Source organism: Mastigoproctus giganteus, chromosome 14 (assembly GCF_048544385.1).
Source record: "Mastigoproctus giganteus isolate SK-2022 chromosome 14, ASM4854438v1, whole genome shotgun sequence".
NCBI classification, from domain to species: Eukaryota; Metazoa; Arthropoda; class Arachnida; order Uropygi; family Thelyphonidae; genus Mastigoproctus; species Mastigoproctus giganteus.
This window is the reverse complement of record NC_143588.1, coordinates 100,150,503-100,174,865: the sequence shown is the minus strand read 5'-3', so window position 1 is coordinate 100,174,865 and position 24,363 is coordinate 100,150,503. Positions and strand designations below refer to the sequence as shown.

The 24,363-nt window shown below is 38.4% G+C and overlaps 1 protein-coding gene across 2 annotated transcripts in view; it reads right to left on the bottom strand.

Annotated features, from left to right (window-relative positions):
- Positions 1–24,363, bottom strand: part of LOC150075441 (uncharacterized) — a 135,530-nt gene that overhangs the window by 59,036 nt on the left and 52,131 nt on the right. For both annotated transcript variants that reach the window (XM_090389212.1, XM_090389213.1), the window contains exon 2: positions 2,117–2,200. In XM_090389212.1, the coding sequence (XP_090245338.1) occupies positions 2,117–2,200 (84 nt within the window). The remainder of the gene's footprint in view (positions 1–2,116; positions 2,201–24,363) is intronic.

The window sequence follows — 24,363 nt, the reverse complement described above, 5'->3', positions numbered from 1 at the left end:
TCCTAAAAATAAAACAAACAAACAAACTCGTTTCCAATGAAAGCTTCCCCCCCCCATCTAATGGGCACACCCCGGCAAGCCTGCTGTGATCCAGAGTTCACCCCACCTGAGACTTACTTCACATCTACTGATCTGGCCCACCTCCCAGCAGTACTGGATGGGTGACATCAAGACCCTGGTTCCCAGCAACTAAGAGGCAGGATAAACATCCCTGCAATACACTAAACAAACCATATAATAAATTGCACTCACCTAGCCTTTACAGTGTTTATATTGCATCTCAAAAGCTATAAATGTAGAGTTGGGGAAGCTCCCAGTGCCACTTGACCTCTACTATACATATCCTTTCTGTATTGTATTCCCATATTCAAATTTTGCATCTCTTATATCTGAGTGGCACCATATCTCTGATATCCTCACAATGTCTGCATTTGATGACTTGACCAGCACTTCAAATTCATCAAATTTATTTAATGCAAGAATCACTTAAACCTCTGTGTGCAGCTATTCTTAATCTAATAGTGTTTGTGTAGCCCCATCGCAAGCTAGCAGTTTTCTGACCCACCTAACACTGCCTTAATAGGTCTTTCTTGTGCTTTTGAGAGAAAGACTCACTTGGCAGAATTATGTCAGTTTGTTCAATTGACATTTGAGAATTACTTTAGTACAGGGCTGCCTTCCTATGATAGCTGGTAAGACTACTTTTCTGGATTCTGGATCTGTTACATCATGTTCAACTTTATACCTCCGTCACTTCTTCATTCTTCCAGATATCATACATTTGGGAATAGGCCAGATGTTTGCCTATGCAGTTTTGACATCATGCCTGTAGAAACATGCAGCCTTGGTTGTTACGCTTTTTAGAGCCACGTTGATGCTCCCCTGCAAGCCAACTGAGAATGACCGTAACTTCTGGCAGCACAGTGGATTTGGGATACATATTGTCTAACACGGCATACTAAATATTCAGCTTCAACAAATGCTGGACGTCAAGGCATCTTTAAGTCAAAATAACATTTCTAGTTTGGATGACACTGTCATCCTTTCAGACAGAAATTCTTTCAACCCTTGCCACTCTTTGTTCTTTACATCCTTCTCATTTCTTTCTCTGTGATATTGAGGACGTTGCAGTCCAAAATTACTCCTCTGGATGAGTTCTGAATTGGGAGATTGTTTTAACCGGTAGCCATCCAAAGGTAGCCACTTCAATAAATTCTTCAGGGCATTTTGTATTAACAGTTTTGACTAAGATATCACCCATCCAGAATCATTTGACAGGTTTCAGTGTTTCACCTAGCCCCTTCTATTGTATAAATAAATGAGTTTTCCTGTAGTTTGTTCACTGGTAGAATGGATGATTGTAAATGTCAGTGCTGAGTGCATTATAGCATCAGTTTCTTTGTCTTTTTATTGTACTGTTACTGTTGTCTTCTTCATTCTTATGGTTTATTTGGGCCATTTCAGTAGGACCAGAGGAGTCAAAGTTAGTAACTAATGTCACTGCTCCATTTTTCCCTGGGAGTGAGCACTTCTCCTCCCAAGTTTTTACCTGACATGAGGAGGCAGGAGGTAGTGCCACCTAGTGATCAAGCAGCTAGGTTAGTTAGTGATATTAGTTGTTAGCAAACAAAAGAAAAATGCCTTTCCTTTCTGAACTTCTGTTTATTTAACTTTGAGGTGCTTTATATGAAATAAAAGGTTAAATAGAAAACGCTAACTCAGAAAAAAAGGCACTTTGTCACAAGAGTTTATATTGCTTTAGAACTGCTCGGCCCTATGTCCGCCACAAAGGAGCTGAATGGAAAGAATTTTAACATCGTATACTTAGATTTCAGTAAAGTTTTTGATACTGTTCCACATGAATGATTATTATATAAACTGAAGCAATGTGACATTAGGGGCAAGTTACTGCGATGGATAAACCACAAGGAGACAAAGGATAGTCATAAATGGCTACTGCTACTCAGGACTTAATACCGTATTCAGTTGTAAGCACTACCAGAACTGAACCCAACTTCAGTTCAGTACAATAGGCAATCAATTTAACAATTGCAACAGTTGAAAAGAAATAACTTCAGAAAAATTTTTTTAAACAACAAAATCTATTCCTACTTACATCTGATGGCATAAGAAATCCCATGTTTGCATCACTTGTGCTGAAATCTTCTCCCATCATTGAACCAGGATCCATATCTGACATCTGCAGAATATATAAAATAAAAAAATAAAAAATTTACACACATTCAAATACCAAATAATAAATACTTAATTTAAAACCAAATTACAACATGTTAAACCTTGACAGTATCACTGATCTACTAGATTTCCAACATATAATGAAAATTATATGTTGGAAATTGATCTGCAATTATTATGATCCCCAAATATGATCTGTAATTATTTCCTTTAACAAACAGAATACAGCTGATTTAAAGCCTATTTTGGGAAATTCTTACCTTAAGTAGGAAAAACCTTTTTCCCCATTTATTGTTACTGTAAATATTCCATGGCACAAGGACTATCGTGAAGGGGTGTTCAAAAAACATTTGTATTCACCCAGAAGTATATCTGATAGAAAAATTATTATTTTTTTTTTTTGTTTGTTTGTTTGTTTGTTTTATGCTTGAAATCCCTATAGCAACCAAACAAATTTTGGGTTCAATCTGACAATTTTTTTTTTTTTTTTGCAGCACTGAATGAAGTGACGGGTATAACTACAGACAGAGTAGAATATAGTTCCTCTTTCTGCAAAGGAAAACACCCAAAACAATACATTAAGAAATGGTCATTGTTTATAGAAAAGACTGCTCAGGTTACTATTGTTGCGCATTGGTATAAACAATTCAAAAATGTGGAAAAACCTTAGTTCATGATGAAGAAATCCCAAGACACCCAGCAAATTCTGTAAAAGAAGAGTGGGCTAAGGTAAAGAAAGCCAACATGAGAACCACAGGAAACTTTTACCAGTCCTGCAGCTTCTCCCTGCATTCTCGGTAGTGGCAGTAGAAGTCGATAAAAATGTATTGATTAGTCTTTTCTTATTATTAAAAGCAGATTATCAGAGTTCATGAGTGGGCTGAAATTTACTTATGAGTACACCCTCCAGACTGCTTCAGTCTTAGGGTGTTTATCCCCCTTCCCACTGTTTTAACCCGATAGGAAAATGACTTCTACTGCAACTACCGATAACACGCACCGTCTGTAGAAGTCGTCTTTGTATCGGGTTAAAACAGTGGGGAGGGGGGATAAACACCCTAAGACTGAAGCAGTCTGGAGGGTGTACTCATAAATTTCAGCCCACTCATGAACTCTGATAATCTGCTTTTAATAATTGCCAGATTGCTTGGCTGTACTTCCTTCTTTCTGTTTGCACAGAAGATAGAAGACTGTGTGGTTCTGATTTTATTTGAAAGAGCCTATTATCCGTTTGAGCTTGCCATAGAAGTGTCCACTGTTCCTTACATATCCTTCATATATTAGATCTGTAGTCAACATATGGAATGCAATAACATGATGAGGCTGGATTGGATGAAAATTTGGCAGCATAGTTCACACATTCGTTTCCTGATATCCCAGTATGGTCTGGGATTCAGAAAAGATGACTATTTGCTGGCATTTCTGAATATGTACAGCTTAATTCTTAAGGATTTTATTAAAGGATGTGCTGGTGAGGAGGTGTTTTGTAAGGCTAAAAGTGTACTTTGTGAATCCATATACATTACACTTTTTTGTTGGACAGAGAGTGAATATTTTCTAGGAAAAGCTTTATGTTGCATAATTCAGCTGTATAGCTGTTACAATCAGTGTGAAATGATACAAAGATGGTGGCTAAAAGGGAAATTGGATGCAGCACCTACTCCACTATCAGACTTTAATCAATCAGTATATGTATAAGTATAGTGCGAAAGCATCAATAATACATAGCCAAATCTGAATGAACAGAATATTAGCAAAGCGGCATCGTTTTAAGTTATATCTCATATTGTGAATACCTTCACAACGAGTTGCCATTATAATGCACTACTTCGAATAAGTAACGCTTCACCTGAGGAGAAGACTAATGTTACTTATTCTCAGATGGATACCACCACCACCCAGACGGCACCATTTCAGGGCTATTTGGCCCTTCTTCGGTGGGTGGGTAGGTACCCGAGTGAGGCAATGATGGCAAAACAGTTATGAAGTATAACTCCACAATATGAGAGATGCCTGATGGTGTATGATGTATTTAGACTATAAAGCATTTAGGGCATAAGCCTCAAGCTATGGAAAAGTCTAGACTATGTATAAGTATAGTGCAAAAGCATCAATAATACATAGCCAAATCTGAATGAACAGAATATTATGAGAATATCTCATATTGTGGAGTTATACTTCATAACTGTTTTGCCATCATTGCATCACTCGGGTATCTACCCACCCACCGAAGAAGGGCCAAATAGCCCTGAAACGGTGCCGTCTGGGTGCTGGTATCCATCTGAGAATAAGTAACATTAGTCTTCTCCTCAGGTGAAGCGTTACTTATTCAAAGTAGTGCAATATCATGGCAACTCGTTGTGAAGGTATTCACAATATGAGATATAACTTAAAACGATGCCGCTTTGCTAATATTCTGTTCATTCAGATTTGGCTATGTATTATTGATGCTTTCGCACTATACTTATACATAGTCTAGACTTTTCCATAGCTTGAGGCTTACGCCCTAAATGCTTTATAGTCTCAATCAGTATATATATTTTCATAAAATGCAGATAATTTTGTGTGTGAGCAGAATGGAGTTGTATGTTGATATTTGCAAGGGAATGTTTTCCCCAGTTTAGGAATTAATTGTCACAGGATGGTTTAATATACGACCACGGGGCAAATGAACTGTTTGGATCTTGGAGGACTTCTTCAAGGTGTACATTCCAAGTTTGTGACAGTGCCTACAATTTGATACCAATAGGTATATCACTAAGTATCAACCAAACTGGGTGGATAAGCATGCTTCTAATTTTAGCTGCATAATTCAGAAGTAACATCTTTCTCCTGAGACTGAGTGGAACTTCATGGCCCTCAATATTGACTTTTTACTGGCAATGTTCTATAAGTGCCTATAGCAATCCTGAAAGCAGAATATTGAATAGGGGCAAGCTGTGCTAGCCCCTATTCACTAGCAGTCACACACTGGGGTATCATAATCAAGGCGAGATATAAGTGAAGTAAGATGTAGTGGTCTGCAACCCATGATATAGAAGAAAACTCTTGAGTACATTCATTTTTTTTTCGCAGACAAGTAATCTGCAGACATTTGACATATTCTAAGAAATTCAACTTACTATTAAAAATCTGGCCAAGGAGGCGAATGCAATTCACAACTGAGATAAGATGATTTGTTAAGTGTAGCTCTGGGTCAGAATGCATCTTTTGTTTGTTACAAAAGTGAATGACACAATTTCTGATGAGATAGATAGTCAGTACCCAATCTGCATCATCCATAGCTCAATACTGTTAAAGTGTATCTGCTGTTGCATTTGAATGAAGTTCAGATTCTGTGAACTGTAAAAACAGTCAGATCATCAGCTTTGAGGTATGAGTTTACAGCATTGGGAATGCATCCCAAACTTTTTGATCACACCTCCTATCATGTGAAATAATACATAATGTAAGGAATGCACCACAACCTAAACTTGTTAAACCTACTGTTAAATTAATCAAGAAAAATCACCATGTATTAGTAGTGGCAAAATTATGCAAAGTAGTACACTTATATACAGTGGTGTGCTGGTAAATTTTTATCAACCGGTTCACTAAAAAAAATAAATAAATAAAAATAAGATAATATATGTGTATATATTAATTATACATTTTACTGAATTATAACAATTTGGAATATGAAAATTTGAAACTAATAAAATATTCATTTTTTATTGTAATTTCCATACAGCCAATAGATTCTCACAAAATGTTTTCGTTGACTTTTATCGTAGCCATTGTATCCGTAGACAATCTATAGTTGAGATTCAACCATAGATTTGACAAATGGAGTTGCATCCCAATCTGCTAACTCTTTTCCCAATAAATTTATGGCCATTAAATCCAATATGTGACGATATATCACAATAATTCTAGAAACATGAAATCTTTAACAGACATTGCGCATAGGAATGTCATTACCTTAAGAAGCAGCAGCCCAGACAAAAGTGGATTAAGTGGATGTTTGTTGGAAATAATATTCCTGTAAAATTGCTAGCGGAGATAATCCCTACACAGGTTGTCACGTAGGGAAGCACAAAGGGTGCAGAAATAAGTGTGCCTCAGCTGGATTTTCCATGTCACCACATACAAGCTTATCACCCAAATGCCATTAGTCATTGTGGATCGATGTGCGTGTTGCTCTACAGTTTACAGCCATTGTCAGTTTAACAACCAGCTTGCAAAATTTTTGAAAACTTAACAATCAGCTCGAGTGAGCCAGCTCCAGCACACCACGGCTTATATAGAATCAGCCAAAAAAAAAAAAGACTTCATTTGTCTATTCATTCTAATAATCTGTATAATCGGTCCTTGAGGTTGTCACAGCCATTCTCTCAGATATGCCAGACAAGCTGTACTTGCTACCAGGGAGTCTAAAACGCTGAAGGAACTGATATTTGGGTGACACTCAAGTCAAGTGGACCCAATTTCGGCGAAGTCCAGACGGTCTGTGACAGCCAAATCCTCTGCTTGCACCTTCACAATGGTGGAACTGTTAGTAATCCTGGGTATAACCTCCATGCACAAGGACATGGTGGATGACCACCCAGGTGTGAACCAACGTAAGCAGGGGTCGAGGTGTGGTGCCCACACCACATGGAGGAACGCCGCCCCTCTATGTTACCAGGCAGTACTAAGTCATAGATGAATCTCATCAACCGGTGAAATACCACCACTTTGCTTATTGGAGACTTGAAGTGGTGGTACCCATGTTTAGTCTCTAGAGCTTAGTTCCGGTCAACCCTTCCCTATCTCTTCCATCATGCAGTATGATTGATGACTTTTGAGGTTATGATGAACGTCGCGGCTAGATCCAATATTCCTTACATTTCGAGGGTACAGCTCTAAAACAGTGTTCGCAGGCCGGCCGCTAGTTAGTACACCGGACCGAACCAATTGATAACTCTCTAGGAGGCTTCCGGATCAGCTAGTGTATAATCTTGCTACCTCTACTCTGCCAGATAGTGACTGGAGGGAGTCCGAGTAGTGCGTATGCGGGGAGCATTGTCAAGGCCACGTTATGTCAAGGATCTGGGTATATTCTTACCATGTGTACGGCATATCCAAAAATTTCATTACTTCATACAGCATATCCCACCCACTTTTTCTTACTATTGAATACACCATGAATTGTCAAAGTAATAGAGCAAGCTTATCTGCGAAAAGATCTAAACCTCCCAAGCACTTCCTAATTCATTTCACAAATATACGTGGTCTCAATTCTAATCTCAACGATGTCCATTTCCATTTGCAATCTGCCAAACCACATGTACTTTTTCTGACAGAATCTCAGTTATCGGTTGATTCAACTACTGCTCATCTCAGATGCCCAAATTATTCGTTGTATGATTCCTTTCGCCTCAAAGGTGGTACATGTGCATATGTCCGTTCTGATATTCCCTGTCAGAGACTTGGCAATTTGGAATCTCCTATCTTTGATCTTCTCTGGCTTAAAATCTCTCTACCTCATTGTGTCAAATTCATCTGTTGTCTCTACCGTTCTCCCAACTCCACTAATCACTTGGAGCTCTTTCACTTCCTCTCTTTGCAACTTGACTTTCTTCAGTCCAACTTTCCTAACAGTGAGGTAATTTTCCTTGGTGATTTTAATGTTCACAACTCCAGCTGGCTTCCGTTTTCCAGTCACACCGACCCAGCAGGTCGAGATGCTGAGGCTTTTACAATTACTAATGACCTAGCACAGATTGTTCATTTACCTACAAGAATACCGGACAATCCTAATCATACAGCCAATACGCTTGATCTTTTTCTCACAAACAACCCTTCTAAGTACAAAGTCGAAGTGAGAGGTCCTTTACATATATTGCTTCCTCTGCATCTAAAAAACTTGGTTTTCTCTTTCGCTCTCGGCGTTACTTTTCTTCCAAACAGCTGCTCACTCTGTATAAATCGCAAATCTGCCCTGCCATGGAATATTGTTCCCACATCTGGGGTGGTGCCCCCAAAACCTCTCTCAGGCTTCTTGATTCCATTCAGAAGAGGGCAGTTAGGTTAATTAATGATTCATCTCTAACAGAGTCTCTCCACTCGCTTTCTCATAGATGCACTGTTTCTGCTGCATGCCTCTTCTACAGATACTTCCATGGGCAGTGTTCTTCTGAATTGGCTTCTATAATTCCCGCTCTCTCTTTCAAAACAGTCCGAACACGTGCCGCCACCAGCCAACATCCATTTACTGTACAACTTCAAACCCACAGAACCCACTTTTCATCTTCCTCATTTATTCATTCAACTGCCGTTTTCTGGAATAACTTTCCTTAATACGTATTTTCTGAAAATTATAATCTACAGAAGTTCAAGTCCAATGTCAACAAATATCTTCTTTCGTCTTCTCAACCTCCAACCCAAGCACGGTACTAAGTACTATAGGTTCTAATACCTCTCGTGTTTGGGGTTCACGTAAAAAAAAAAAAAAAAAAAAAAAAAAAAATCAGCCTTTAAATTTAATCAAACTACCAATTTCCACAACCAGAGACGAAAGTTTGTACTAACAATCAATTACTCTCTGGCTGAAAGCAAATTTTAATACCTCTCCTGAAGGCTTAATTTTACAATTTAAATTTATGCCCCATTATATGTGTAGGCCTCCGTAGCCAAGTGGTCAGGAGCAGGAATGCAGTAGCACATGCTCTTTGAGTAGACTGGGGTTTATGCCCCTGACTGCCAAATGTGGTTAATCAGGCAACCCACACTGGACCAGCACGGCAGATTATGGTACATTTCACTCAACATGAATCGTTGAGAAGGGCTTCCATCCTGCAGTGGATTGATAATGGCCACAGCTTACCTTTTTTTTTTTTTTTTTTTTTTTTTAATGCGTGTTATCCTAGAAGTAAGGATGCCATTGGCATTTCCTTTACTCAATCCATTTAAGGCCTTAAACACATCAATCAGGTTCTCTCTGAAGATATCTTAATTTCCAGAAGTTGCAATTTATGAAACTTCTGGAAACTGAACATTTTTGTATATTTACAAAAATGTTTTATTTCACACCAAACACCTTCCACTTAGGGTAAGGTTACGTGACATCTGACAATTAGAATAACTAGACAGGGCCTCATGTCCAAAGTGTTACAGAATATAGATGGAATGTTTCCATATCCTTACATCAGTTATTCATCAGCTTCACATTGCTCATTCTTTAGCATCAGCTAATGCTATCATTTGCCACTACTAATGCAGTAGTGACAAATGATGCAAGAAAGCAAGCTTATACACTTATACAGCATTGGACAAAAAAAAACAACCAACACTTCCCATTTCACTCCCTCCAATAGTTTGTCTAGGTCTTCCTTGAATTTATTTAAGCTATCAACTTCCACAACAACAGATGTAAGTTTGTTTCAACAATCAACCCCACTAGCTAAAGACAAAATTCTATACATCTATTCTGCAACTGTCCTTTCTAAATTTGAATTTATGCTCCCTCATGAAGTCTGAGGAAGAGAGAGAGAGAATCCCATTAGCATTGAGCTTACTCAATCCATTCAAAAAACACCCCAATCAGATCACCTCGCAGGTGCCTAATCTCCAGGTGCAGTAATTTGCAGAACTGAAGCCTTTCTTGGTAAGAGCAACCCTTTGTTACCCTCACCAATCTCGTTGCTCTTCTCTGTACTTGTTTCAGCATCTCCATATCCTTCCTAAAATGAGGCTTCCAGACTTGGATGCAGTACTCCTGACCACTGTTCTATACAATGGGATAAGCACCTTACCCCTACCAGAAAAATTCCTGTATATCATTGATAAAATCCCATGAGCTGTCCTTGGCAACCTGTCTGCACAATTATCCCCCTGTAGGTCTTTTTCATCTTCCACTACCCTGTGTGTAATACCACACAGTTGGTATGTTACTCTGGGGTTACTGCTACCCATATGAAGAAATTTGGATGCATCAATGTTAAACTTCAATTGCCATTTCTCAGCCCATCTGCCTAACCTTTCTAGATCCTGTTGCAATAGCATATCATCATTCCTGTCATTAACCAAACTGCCAACGTTTGTATCATCTGCAAATATGAACATTAAGTGTGATATGCCTTCATCAATATCATTGATAAATACAGAAAACAACAATAGGCTCAACACCAAACTGGGGGGGGGGGGGACTCCACTAATAACATTAGTCCATTAATTACCACTCTCTATCTTCACCCACTCAACCATCCCATTATCCATATAAACAACCTAGTTTAATTTTTTTTCTCAAAATATATATCCACTGGAGTTTGTCCTGCATTTTGAGAATAAAGAATTACCCAGAAAAAATTCTCTCTTCTGCTCTCTGAAAAAGCTATCTAGCTACCTTAAGATTGTCCTCACTTGAAAATCGATGCCCACATAATATTTCTTCAGATTTCTGAAGAGGAAATAATCACTGGGGAGCCAGGTGGCTTAACTTCTGAAATCTACTATCTCTCATAGCAGCAATTATTTAATGGGATTTGTGTACAGGTGTATTATCATGAAGAAGCAAGATGCATGTCTGTTTGTTTGTTTGTTATTTGGTTTTTAGGAGCATTAGCAACTAAGGACATATTGCTCCGGGATATGTGGTGGTTACGGGCTCGAACCCCGGTCTAATCAAGAAGCGTGTGCTACGCACTACTGCTCCTGCCCACCTGGCTACGGAGACGCCAAGATGCATGTACATGTCAATGTCTTTCTTCTCTGTTCTTCTATGGGTCGTTTGTAATTTTTTGTAACAGCAGCACAGCCATTTCCAGTGACTCTTTTCTTATGTTGCATATAGTCTATCAAAACAATTTCATCCAAGGTGGACATGATTCTTGCACTGCTTCTATTGAAATGCAATGAGCAGCAGCCTGGAAAGCAAGGCAATCGGGATTTCTGTTGGGAGTCATAGTGGAACAAGTAAATACATGGGCTGTGTTAAGGTAACTAAGAGTAGAAACAGGTGCATGTATACTTGCATGTGCACCAATGCTAGGAGTACAGTTAATAAATTCGATGAGCTTGAAGTGCTAGTCAAGACATCAAAGGCAGATATTGTTGGGATATCAGAGACGTGGTGTCACACAGATATAAGCAGTGCAGAATTGGAATTTGGGAGAGTACAATGTGTACAGAAAAGGAGGATGGGTTATGCTTTTAGTTAAAAAACACAAAATCTAAAGAAGTGCATCCAATTGATGTTGGTGGACAATGCAATGTTGAGTCTGTTTGGTGTGACATAAGCATTGGGAAAGGAAAAATGAGTAGGTGTGTGTTATAAGCCTAATGAATCTGATGAGCATAATGAGCAATTGTGCAGAGAAATAGTGCAAAGAAATAGAGTGGGCCAGTAAATCAGTGTCTTATAATGGGTGATTTTAATTTCCCAGAGTTTGACCGGAATTTGTGGGTTGGTCACTCACACACTAGCAAGGCTTTTGTGGATTTATTGGATGATTGTTTTCTAGAGCAGCATGTTCGGTAGGCAACTAGAGGGAGTAATACTCTTGATCTGATTATCAGTAGTGATTCTTCATGCATTAAGAATCAGCAGATAAAGGAACCACTAGGTGGCAGTGATCACAGTGTGCTGAAGTGGGATTTACTCAAAAAGGTAACTACCATCAAGGGTAAAGGGAAGGGTTTTTGCTTTCGTACAAGGTGACTATGGTGGTCTCAGACAGTATTTAAATTCTATACGGTGGGACCAACTGAAGATGTTACCAACAGCAAATTCAAAATGAGAAGCATTCAAAAATTAATCTTGGAATCTACTTCGGTTTTCATACCAACAAAGAAATATTGTTCAAGATTTAGGCCTAAATGGATGACACACATATAAAATAACAGGTGACACAGAAGCCTATGATAAATATAAGCTGGTCTGTAACCAAGTCACAAAGGAGGTTAGGCAGGCAAAGGCAGATTATGAGAAATCTTTGGCAATGGATGCAAAGAAAAACAGCAAAGAGTTCTTTACTTATGTAAACTCTAGAAGGAAGGGGATGAATCAGATTGGTCCACTTGATATCGATGGTTCAACTGTTGATGATCCCGCTCAGGTAGCTAACAAACTAAATGAATATTTTACATTGACATTAACACATAAGGAGTTATTGAGGAAGGGGAATGCCAGAGGTGTATTAAACTCTGGCAGTAAGCTAGATAATCTTGTAATAACTGAGAGTAATGTGGAGGAGGAATTGTTGAAGATAAACATTAAGAAAGGCACCTGGGGTGGATGGAATCTATCTAGTTATATTAAAGGAGGCGGCAGAAGAAGTAAGCAAACCCTTAGCCATAATTATGATAGCTTCTTTGAACTCAGGGGAGGTACCCATGAACTGGAGATGTACAAATGTGACCCCAATCCACAAAGGAGGATCAAAGGGAGACAGGTAATTACAGACCTGTTAGTTTAACTTATGTTCCAGGGAAATTAATGGAGGCACTGGTTAAAGAAGCACTGCAGAATCATCTAGACAAGACTTCAGTTATAGCTCGGACACAGCATGGGTTTGTTAAGGGGAAGTCTTATCTGACCAATCTGATTGGATACTATGATATAGTCACAAAGGAACTGCATGCAAAGAATAATTTTGATATCATATATTTGGATTTTTAGAAAGGCTTTTGATACTGCTGCACATGGAAGACTGCTGCACAAATTGGAGCAGTGTGGCATTGGAGGCAAATTGCTGCTGCTATGGATAAAGGGATGGTTGAGTGACTGCGTGAAGACAGAGTGTGGTAATCAATGGACACTGCTCTTCATGGACTAATGTTATTAGTGGAGTCTGTCAGGGTTCAGTGTTGGGTCCATTGATGTTTTCTGTATTTATAAATGATATTGATGATGGTATATCAGGCTTAATGTCCAAGTTTGCAGACTATACGAAGGTTGGCAATGTTGTTAATGATAATAATGACAGTACGCTGCTGCAACAGAATCTAGAAAAGTTGAGCAGATGGGCTGAGAGGTGGCAAATGAAGTTTAACATTTGCAAATGTAAAGTACTACATATGGGAAGCAGTAACCTCAGAGTAATGTATCAACTCTGTGGTACTATACTGACAGTGGTAGAGAATGAAAAGGACCTGGGGGTAATTGTGCAGGCAGATATGAAGTTTTCTGAGCAGTGCAGACGGTCTGCAGGAGTAGCTCATGGTGTCTTGTCAATGATATACAGGAATTATTCTAGCAGGGATAAGGAGGTGATTATCCCCTTGTATAAGGCAATGGTCAGGTCACACCTTGAGTACTGTGTACAGGTCTGGAGGCCTCATTTTATAACCCCGGGGGCTCATATCTGGTGAGTACGGGCTTGGCACACCCAGGGTCCTGAGCTAGATATCATCATTCTTCTCTTTCTTGGTGATTCCCTTCTACTTTTGACTCTCTCTCTCTCTCTCTCTCTCTCTCTCTCTCACTCAGGGTTACTCGGGAACTTTTTTTTTTCCTGGTGCAGCATAAGCCTCAGGCTTCCTTGCATCATATGGATATTAATAATAATAATATTAATAAAATAATAAGAAGGATGTAGAGCTGTTGGAACGAGTACAGAGAAGGGCAACAAGATTAGTGAACAGAACAAAGGGTTGCTCTTACGAAGAAAGACTTAAGTTTTGCAAATTACAGAGTCTGGAGACTAGGCACCTGCGAGGTGATCTGATTGAGGTATATAAAGCCTTGAATGGTTTGCGCATGCTCAATGCTGATGGGATTCTTCCTCTTGCTCAGAATAATTGCCTGAGAGGGCATAAATTCAAACTGAGGAAAGACAGTTGTAGGATAGATGTGCAGAAGTTTGCCTTTAGCCAGCGAGTGATTGATTGCTGGAACAAACTTCCATCTGTCGTTGTAGAAGTTGATAGCTTAAATAGATTCAAGGCAGAACTTGAGAAACATTTGGAGCGACATTTTGAGACATTTGGAGCGACATGTTTCTCAAAATGTTTCCCAACATTTTGAGAAACATTTATAAGCTTACTTTCTTGCATCATATGCCTTTGCTATGCTAATGACCAACCCCATTGAAGGGTTCAGTCCAGTTCTGAATTTTTTGTGTGACAGTGACCCATGGTGTTTCCATTGCATGGACTCCTCATTTATTTCTGGTTCCCAGTGATGAATCCACATATATCAGTAAGAGCAATGAAACAAACCCTTGTGTATGATGTACCTGCATCATGCATGAGTAAATTTTCCTTCTCAAATCTGAACCCGCTACTCTTTCTGAAGAGGTGTGAGCATTCTTTTAACCCAGTGAGACCTGTCCTTTGACATGGCCAAGCCAAGCACGATGGTCAGTACTGACCCCCCTCAGAAATTCACAGTTACTTTACTATATTGCATAAGCAGGCCTTCAAATTTCTGGCACATTTTTGGAGTTGTAACTTCCATTAGTCATCCCAAGCAGGGTCCTCTTCCATGAATTCTCAACCCCCATTTAAACTGCTTAAACCAAATTTTTTATTTGATATTTGGAAAGGGCAATTATTTGTGAACACACAGCTTTCATGTAGTCATGGATAAATTTTAGCCAATTCCCTTCCTTCATCAAAAATCTGATGATGACCAGAGGCTCCAATCTTGTGATATCCATGTTTTCCTCTAGGTTGGCAATTTAAATCTCTTCTGTACTTCCCTACTTCACTATACTGAACTAGAAATTGCACGTGTCACCACCAGAGGCATTTGTAGAGAAATATGAAAAAGAAAAAAATTAATACTTAAATCTAACATAGCAAAGTTAATATTAAATGTCCTCAGTTAATTATACTAAATATAAAGTATTTTACCTCATACTTTAATATTTATTCTGAAGGGTTTATTAGAGAAGTTTCCCAAGAAAATTTAAAAAGTCTGGTTGAAGCTCAACCATTAGGACATTTTTTCCTTTTAAAATAAAAAACATATTATGAAATATCTGCTAGAATGCCAAGTACACATTTGTTTCTCTTTTGAAGAATTCAAACTTCTGTTGCAACTACAGTATTAAGTTTAGGTGAGAGAGAGAGAATGAAGTTTTATTCAAAACAAATTACAATCTAAAGAAACTGATATGTATATCACAAAGACAAGTTAGTTACTGTACACAGTGTATCACATTTTAATTGCAACTGTAAATATATTTCTTTCTCTTCTCCCATATACTCTTATTTAAGTCTCTTTTCTCTGTATATTTATGTATCCCTCTTCACAAGCTACAACATATCCACAAGTCTTGCAAAACAATCACTGTTCCCTCTAATTTTTTTACAGCTGCACAGACCTGCCACTGCTCTGAGCAGAAAATTTTTACACGACCTGACATCTGCGTGGCACTTTAAAAGTTTTCTTTAATATACATAATAAGAATACTTACAATGAAAATTGAAGAACTTCATATTTTGTATTTTATTTATTAATTGAATAGTACAATAAAAATCAGCAGAGCAAAGAAAATTATTTCGTTTCGAGAACTTTTTCTCGTCTGTGCTTATTAGAAATCCATTGACTATAAACACTATCTAGATTACTTCCACCCTGATGAAAGATAAGTCTTAATCATCATCAGATCATCCAAATGTTCAACTTCCAATGTTTCTAGATTTACATTTAATGAAATTCATGACTGAATCCACATTGGCATTCAGCACTAGAAGCTTGAAATGTTCTAGATGTCAACAAGAATTGACAGTTCTTCAAATTCTCGTTTCTGAGCATGTAATTCAACATATCGATGAACAACTTAATTGAACCACTATTAATCTTCTCAGAAACAACGAATTTCAAATCACAGTACTGATGCGATATTATTGTGGCAATGCTTTCGTTTATTGTAATGTAATGGTAGCTGAGTATTTTTTTATTAGTTGTTTAACATTCTCTTCTCCAAATTCAAAATTGGTTGTGTTTGCCATAGCAATTGGCTCAAAAGCTTGCATTAACTCATCATCAGGAAATCTATTGTCCAAGTGATTACACACATTTAATGAATAGAATAATAAGCACAGTATCAAACATCAGAACTTACAGATGAAAGCAAATCTTTTACTTTGTCACTCCAATAAACAGTACAACCAAGATACTCTGAAATTATCTTGTTAATTTTTGCTTTTGCACATACTGCAGTTCCCTGTCAGAGACTTGGTAATTTGGACTCTCCTCTTTTCAACCTTCTTTGGCTTAAAAGCTCTCTACCTCATTCTGTCAAATTCATCTGTTGTCTCTACCATTCTACCAACTCCACTAATCGCTTGAAACTCTCTGACTTGCTCTCTTTGCAATTTTCCCAACAGTGGGGTAATTTTCCTTGGTGATTTTAATGTTCACAACTCCAGCTGGCTTCCATTTTCTAGTCACACAGACCCAGCTGGTTGAGATGCTGAGGCTTTTGGAATTACTAATGACCTTACACAGATTGTTCGTTTACCTACCAGAATACCAGACAATTCTAACCATACTGCCAACATGCTTGATCTTTTTCTCACAAACAACCTTTCTAAGTACTTGGTTGAAGTGAGTGGTCTTTTAGGTACCTCAGATCACAACTTGGTGATTGTCTCTTCTCCAATGGAGCCTTTATCTCATGGCTATTCCCAACCTCATGTTGTTTGGCATTACAAGAATGCAAAATGGGATGACCTGCGTGATTTCTTTTCTTCTTTTCCTTGGTCGGATTAGTTTCAAAACTTCTGATGTCAATGTTTGCTCAGATTATGTCCGCAAAATTATTCTGGTAGGAATGAAATACAGTAAACCCCCGCTATTCGCGGTATCTGTATTCGCGGTTTCGCGTATTCGTGGTCGCTGATTTAATATAAAATGAAACATAAAAAAATGTGAATTTTAAAGCGCCGTGAACATTTTCTGCCATAAAAAAACATTGGCGTGGCTAAAATTATCTTTCCCGGTCAAAACAGCGCCCAGTGGGTGGAGGGAGAGGGGTGACAAAATCGCGAGCGTGGATGTTTCTCGCTAATCCTTGTTCAGTATCTGTTATGCGATTGTCATGAAAGGTTTCGTCGTTTGCTTTTAATTTATATGCTTATAAATAGAATAAATTTGTCAATTTATAAATTGATATGCTTACAAAAGTGATAAATCTACCGTTTTGCAGTGTACAACAGACTTTTTCAAGTGTGTTAACGGAAGAAAGTGACTTTATTGTGGACAAGTTCTTTCTAACCGGTACAAAAATATGGCTATGAATAACAAGGGAAATGTGAAAAGATCAAAGAAGGTGATGACATTAGCGAATAAAATTGAGTTATTAGACAAAATTTCTAATGGTGGAAGTGTCTCCTCAGTGGCAAAACATTATAAAATCAATGAGTCAACGGTACGATCAATCAAGAAATCGGAAGAAAAAATCCGCCGTAGTGTCCGTGAAAACGCGAAATTGTTTCAAAAATTTGCTCTGTAACTCGTGATGTTAAATTAGAAAAAATGGAAAAAGCTTTAAATCTGTGGATAGAAGACCGAACTCAAAATAAAATTCCGTTAAGTTCACTCATCATTCGTGAAAAGGCAAAACTCCTTTATCAACACTTTAGAGAAACTGGTGATAGCACTGGCGGGATAAGTTTTTTAGCTAGCAAAGGCGCTGGCTTGAAAGATTTGTTTGAAATTTCTAATAAATATTACATTTAATATTAAATTGTTTCTTATTTTCATTTCAATGCCATATGCCTGCATAGTCATATTATGAAGGTACATATAATACATACATAGACAAAATTTTAGACTAGTTTTTCTTATATATTTCATACTTCGGAACGGAACCCCTTTATTACTATGGGAGCCATAACTCAGTATTCGCGTTTTCGGTATTCGCGGCATTTCTCAGGAACATAACCCGCGCGAATAGCTGGGGTTTACTGTACTTTATTCCACACTCCACCTTAAAATCTCATCCTTTATCTAAACTTTGGCTTTCCAATAAATGTGCTAAGGCTGTTGAAGAGAAGAATGTTGCATAACGTAATTGGCTTGTTTCCAATTCTTCAGTTTCATTTTCTGCCTACACTAAAGCTCGCAACAATTGTAAAGCAGTTATTAATCAGTCCAAACTAGATTTTGAACAGGCTAAGAGCAGAAAACTTGCTTCTTGCTCTAATTGTAGCCAAGCATTCTGGTCCCTTGCCAAATATATTGGCCGCAACTCTTGCCCATCTTTGCTCCCGCCCCTGTCAAAACCTGATGGTTCTATTGTCACTTCACCTAAGGATAAAGCTGACCTGCTAGCATTGCATTTTCCTTCCAACTCATGTATTAATGATCTTGATAAAACACCTCCCACCATGCTCCATTCAATGCCTCCTGTGGTCATCCGTCAAAATCCTTTTGACGAATCTTGATGCTAAGATTAACAACTAATGAAATCGACTTCATCCTCACTAACAGAAGATATATTTTGAATGATGTTACCATCCTGAATAAGATAAATGTTGGAAGTGATCACAGAATGGTAAAGATGTACACTTGATATAGATGTAGGAAAGGAAAAGAAAAAACTGACTCAAGTAAATAATACAAAGGTCTTTGAGATAACAGAAGAGGAGAAAAAGCAGTATGTACTGGAACTTAAGAACAAGTTTGAGCTTCTGCAAACTGCTCAGGACCAAGATATCGACGAGGAATATTACAACTTTCTGAAAGTGATAAAGCCCAAGAAACCTACAGGGAAAAAGAAATTCAAAGAAGAAAAAAATATATTAGTCAAGAAACACTTGTCATGATGAACCAAAGACAACAAATGAAGAGACGACAAGAAAAACACTGACAGGGAGAAAATTGAATATACTGAGTTATGCAAAGCCATTAGAAAGAGACTCAGAGAGGACATAAGAAGATTTAACACAAGAAAAGTAGAACAGGCATTAAGGGAAAACAAATGATACTGAAACTGAAGAATAGCGATGGTGTACTTATAAACAGCAGAGAAGACATAATTCAAATAGCAGAAGACTACTATAGAGAATTATACAAGGAGCGAGGGAATGATGCCAACAGTGGGGAAGATGGATTGCAAAGTAGTAACACATACCCGATATTCTTCCTGATGAGGTAGAACATGTATTGAAGAAAATGAAGAATCAGAAAGCCCCGGGGGAAGATGAAGTTACTGTAGGGTTGTTAAAATTTGGAGGAAGAGACATAACACAAAAACTGGCAAGGCTCTTCACAAAGTGCATTAGAAAAGGTGTGACGCCTAAGCAGTGGAATAATGCAATTATAGTTTTGCTGCATAAGAAAGGAGATAAATCAGAAATTATAGACCAATTAACTTGTTATCCCACATCTACAAGTTGTTCACAAGGGTCATTACTAACAGATTAGAAAGAATACTTGATGAGAATCAACTGAAAGAGCAAGCTGGCTTTAGGACAGGATTCTCAACTATGGGTCACCATGTAATATCACAGCTAATTGAGAAAGCAAATGAATATAAAACACCATTATGCCTGGCATTTGTGGATTATGAAAAGGCATTTGACTCCATACAGCATACGGCAATGTTTTGGGCACTGGAAAGACAAAGCATAGATACCCCATATATTATGATTTTGAAGAAAATAAATGAGAGTGCTACCTCCTTTATTAGACTAGACAAAGACAGTAGGAAATTTAAAATCGAGAAAGGAGTTCGACAAGGAGACACAATATCTCCGAAGCTGTATACTGCTGCCCTTGAGGAAGCTTTCAGAAGATTAGACTGGTCGCAGAAAGGAGTCAATGTGAATGGAGAGTACCTAAACCATTTACGATTTGCAGATGACATTGTGGTGATAAGCCACGATCCCAAAGAATTAGAGGAAAATCTTAATCAGTTATGCACAGTTAATAAGGATTTTGGACTTAAGATGAATATGGCTAAAACAAAAGTGCCAACCGGGCTAGCCGGGTGGGTAAAGTGCCTGCCTGGCAACCCAAAGGTCGCGGGTTCGATTCCCGCCTTGGGCTTGGATCAAAGTACTGGCAAAACCTTGGGAGGTACAATATGGCCACAGAAGCTTATGCGCCAACAACTACGAAAAAAAAAAAAAAAAAAAGTAATGATGAACAAGTATGCCACAGAAAGGGAAATAATGATTGAAGGAGCAGTAATTGAAAAGGTGGAGTCATATACTTATCTGGGACAAGTTATTAGCTGTAATAATGATAAATGGCTGGAAGTCAAGAGAAGAATAAATTTTGGATGGATAGCATTCAGGAAATATAGTCACATACTGAAGAGCAATATCCCAGTTTGTCTGAAACGTAAAATAATGGACCAATGTATACTCCCCATCATGACTTATGGAAGTGAAACTTGGGCACTCACCAAAAGAATGGAAGAGAAGCTGAGAACTACACAGCGAAGAATGGAACGAATCATATTGGGAATAAGACTGTTAGATAAGAAGAGAAACACATGGATTAGGCAACAAACTCAAGTAAAGGACATTCTTATCAAAACTAAAGAACTAAAATGGTCTTGGGCAGGACACATAGCTCGAAGACATGATGACAGATGGACTAAGAAAATAACAGAATGGTATCCAAGAGGAGCTAGAAGAAAACCTGGAAGACAAAGGCGGAGATGGATAGATGAAATTCATGAGTTTGTGGGTAGTAAATGGATGGCCAGTGCTCAAAACAGAAGGAACTGGAAAGTTGCTGGAGAGGCCATCATCCTGCAGTGGATTGAAAATGGCTGATGATGATGATGCTAAGAAAGCGCCAGGTCGTGATGGTATTTCACCACTTGTTCTCAAAACCTGCACTCCTGAACTTACTCTTGTTCTTTGCCACCTTTTTCACTTTATTATTCCAAAGGTGTTTTTCCTTCTTCTCGGAAATTTGCTTATATCCGGTCAGTTCCAAAAAGGGTGACAAATCCCTCCCATCCAATTATTTCTAATCTTTCTAAAGTTGTTGTTGTTGTTGTTGTTGTTATTTTTGGCGCAAGGGCTGCTCAGGCCATATTGCGCCGATCAGCGATGTGGACGATACTCATGATGACTGTTTTGCAAACAATCAGAACTGATCATATAAGTTTATCCGTTTGATAAATGAGAAAAATTCTGTGAGATTGGCATTATTACCTATGATATGACAGAGGTTTAAAGATTCTTTAAGATTAGGAAGAAAACTGAATGAGAGGTGCCGGGCATGCGAGTATAAGGTGCATTCAACAAGAATGTGCTTCATTGTGAGTTGAGAATTGCAGTGTGTACACTGAGGAGGATCATTGCCTGTGAGGAGGAATAGGTGGGTAATGTGACTGTGACCAATTCTTGCTCTGGCTAGGATTACTTCTTCCTTTCTGTTTTCCCGGAAGCTAGAGGCCCATAATTGTGGATCTGGTTTTATTTGAAAGAGCTTATTATCTGGTTTATTTTGCCATATAAGTGTCCATTGTTCCTTACATATTCTTTGTATATTAGATTTGTAGTCAGCATATGGAACGAGAGCACATGATGACTCTGAATTAGAAGGATGTTTGGCTGCGTAATCTGCACATTCATTTCCAGGTATCCCAGTGTGGCCTGGGAGCCAGCAAAAGATAACTACAAGCTGGCGTTCCTGAGTGTGTATCAACATATCTCTTATAGTTTTTATTAAAGGATTCTTTGGTGAGGAGGTGTTTTGTAGGGTTATAAGTGCACTCTGCGAGTCCGTATATATTATACTCTTTTTGATGGACAGATGGAGAATATTTTGTAGGGCAAGCTTGATGGCAAATAACTCAGCTGTATAACTGCTGCATTCCGTGGGAAGTGATAGAGAGATGGTGTTAAAAGGGAATACTGCTGCAGCACCTACTGCGCTATCAGACTTTGATCCATCGGTATATATTTTTGTAAAAAGAGGATAATTCTCTGTGTGAGCAGTATGGAGTTGTTGTATATTGATATTTGCCAGGGAATGCTTCCCCCAGTTTACGAAGCAATTGTCGCAGGATGGTATAGAATAGGACCATGGGGCGACTGGACAGGTTGGATCTTGGAGGACTTTTTCGAGATGGACATTCCAAGTTTCTGATAGTGCTTGTAATCTGATACCAGTAGGCTGAACAGCACTGGGTTTATTTCTATAAAAGATTTTAAACTGTGGGTCACTAAGTATAGGCCAAATTGGATGGGTAGGCATGCTTCGAATTTTAGCTGCATAATTCAGAAGTAACACCTTTCTTCTGAGACAGAGTGGAACTTCATTGGCTTCAATATAAAGGCTTTGTACTGGCGATGTCCTAAAAGCTCCTGTAGCAATCCTGAGAGCAGAATGTTGGATAGGTGCAAGGCGTGTAAGTACGCTTTCCCTGGCAGAGTCATAAACTGGGGCACCATAATCAAGACGAGACCTAATTAGAGTTCTATACAATTGAAGCAGGGTATAGCGATCTGCACCCCATGTTGTCGAAAAAAGAACTCTGAGTATATTCATTTTTTTCTGGCACGTAGTCCGCAGATATTTGATATGTTCTAAGAAATTAAGCTTACTATCAAAAATGAGGCCCAGGAGAGAAATACTTTTCATGACTAATATAGGATGATTCGTTAAGTGAAGCTCTGGTTCAGGATGCATCTTTCGTTTGTTGCAAAAATGAATGACACTGGATTTCTGATGTGATAGTCGGTATCCATTCTGTGTCATCCATAATTCAATATTGTTAAGAGAGGTTTGTAGTTGCCTTTCGATGAAGTTCATATTCTGTGAACTGCAGGAAACAGTCAGGTCATCGGCATAGAGATATGTGTTTACAGGGACTGGTATGCATTTGGTTATATTATTTATTCTCATTGCAAATAAGGTAGAACTCAGAACTGAGCCTTGTGGGACTCCTTCCTGTTGTATATAGATTTGCGAGAGGACTTGCCGATAGCGGACTTGAAAGGTTCTATTCTGAAGGAAGTTTTGTATGAAATATGGTAAGTGGCCTCTGAGGTCAAGGGAATGTAGATCTTTCAAGATACCAAAACGCCAAGTGGTGTCAAAGGCCTTTTCTATGTCAAGGCATACCATAACGAGATGCTCGTTTCGGATAAACGCATTCCTGATGTTTGTTTCAGCTTTGACCATGAGATCCAGGGATGATCGATTTTTCCTGAATCCAAATTGGCTATCAGATATTAAATGTTTGGAGTCAAGATACCAGGTTAGTCGGCGGTGTATCATTTTTTCCAGGGTTTTGCCCAAGCAGCTGGTAAGAGAAATAGGTCTATAGTGGTGAGGGACAGAGTGATCTTTCCCTGGTTTGGGAATTGCCAGTACATAGGAGTGATGCCAGCATGTGGGGAATGAATGTTCAGTGAAAATACGATTGTAGAAAGTTAACAGCAAGGATAATGCTTTGCTATCTAAGTGTTTAAGCATTGTATAATACACTCCATCTGGACCAGGAGCACTGTTCTTTGAGGTATGTATAGCTTCTTGAAGTTCAATCATAGTGAGGGGCCGATTATATGATAGACACGATTTGGTTTTGAAGTTCAATCGAGATTTTTCAGCTGAAGCTTTAATCTTCTGAAATGACTGGTCGTATGCGGTCGATGCAGACAGCTGTGAGAATACAGAGCCAAAAGCATTTGCAATTTCTGCAGGAGTACACAGTTCCCGTCCATTCCAGTTGAAAATTGGGGAGGATGGAGGAGGAAATTTGCCATTTAATTGTTTTATTTTTCTCCATATTATTCTAGAATCTGTATTTTTATTAATTGAATTTGCAAATCGGATCCAGGAGTCTCTTTTTGCTTTTTTCCTGATATGGCGAGCCTTGGCTCTGAGTTTTTTATAATTTATAAGATTATTGGTAGTAGGATGTTTGCGGAATATATTCCAGGCTCGGTTTTTTTCTTTTTTGGCACTTCTACAGTCTTCATTCCACCAATAATTTATGGATCTACGAGAGCTTGACTGTGACTGTGGAATGGCAATAGACGCAGCTGCTAGGATTTGTTTAGTGATATGTCTGGTGACTATGTCAATTGGACAAGATTCAATTATCTGATTATCAAATGATACATGATAAGTATATTTTGCCCAATCAGCCTTGGAAAATTTCCATTTCATGCAGTTTTCTGAAGTCACAGAGTGTGAAGTTTGAATTTTACAGATTAGTGGATAGTGATCACTGTTCAGTGGATCATCCAAAGCTGTCCACTCAATACAAGGAAAAAGGA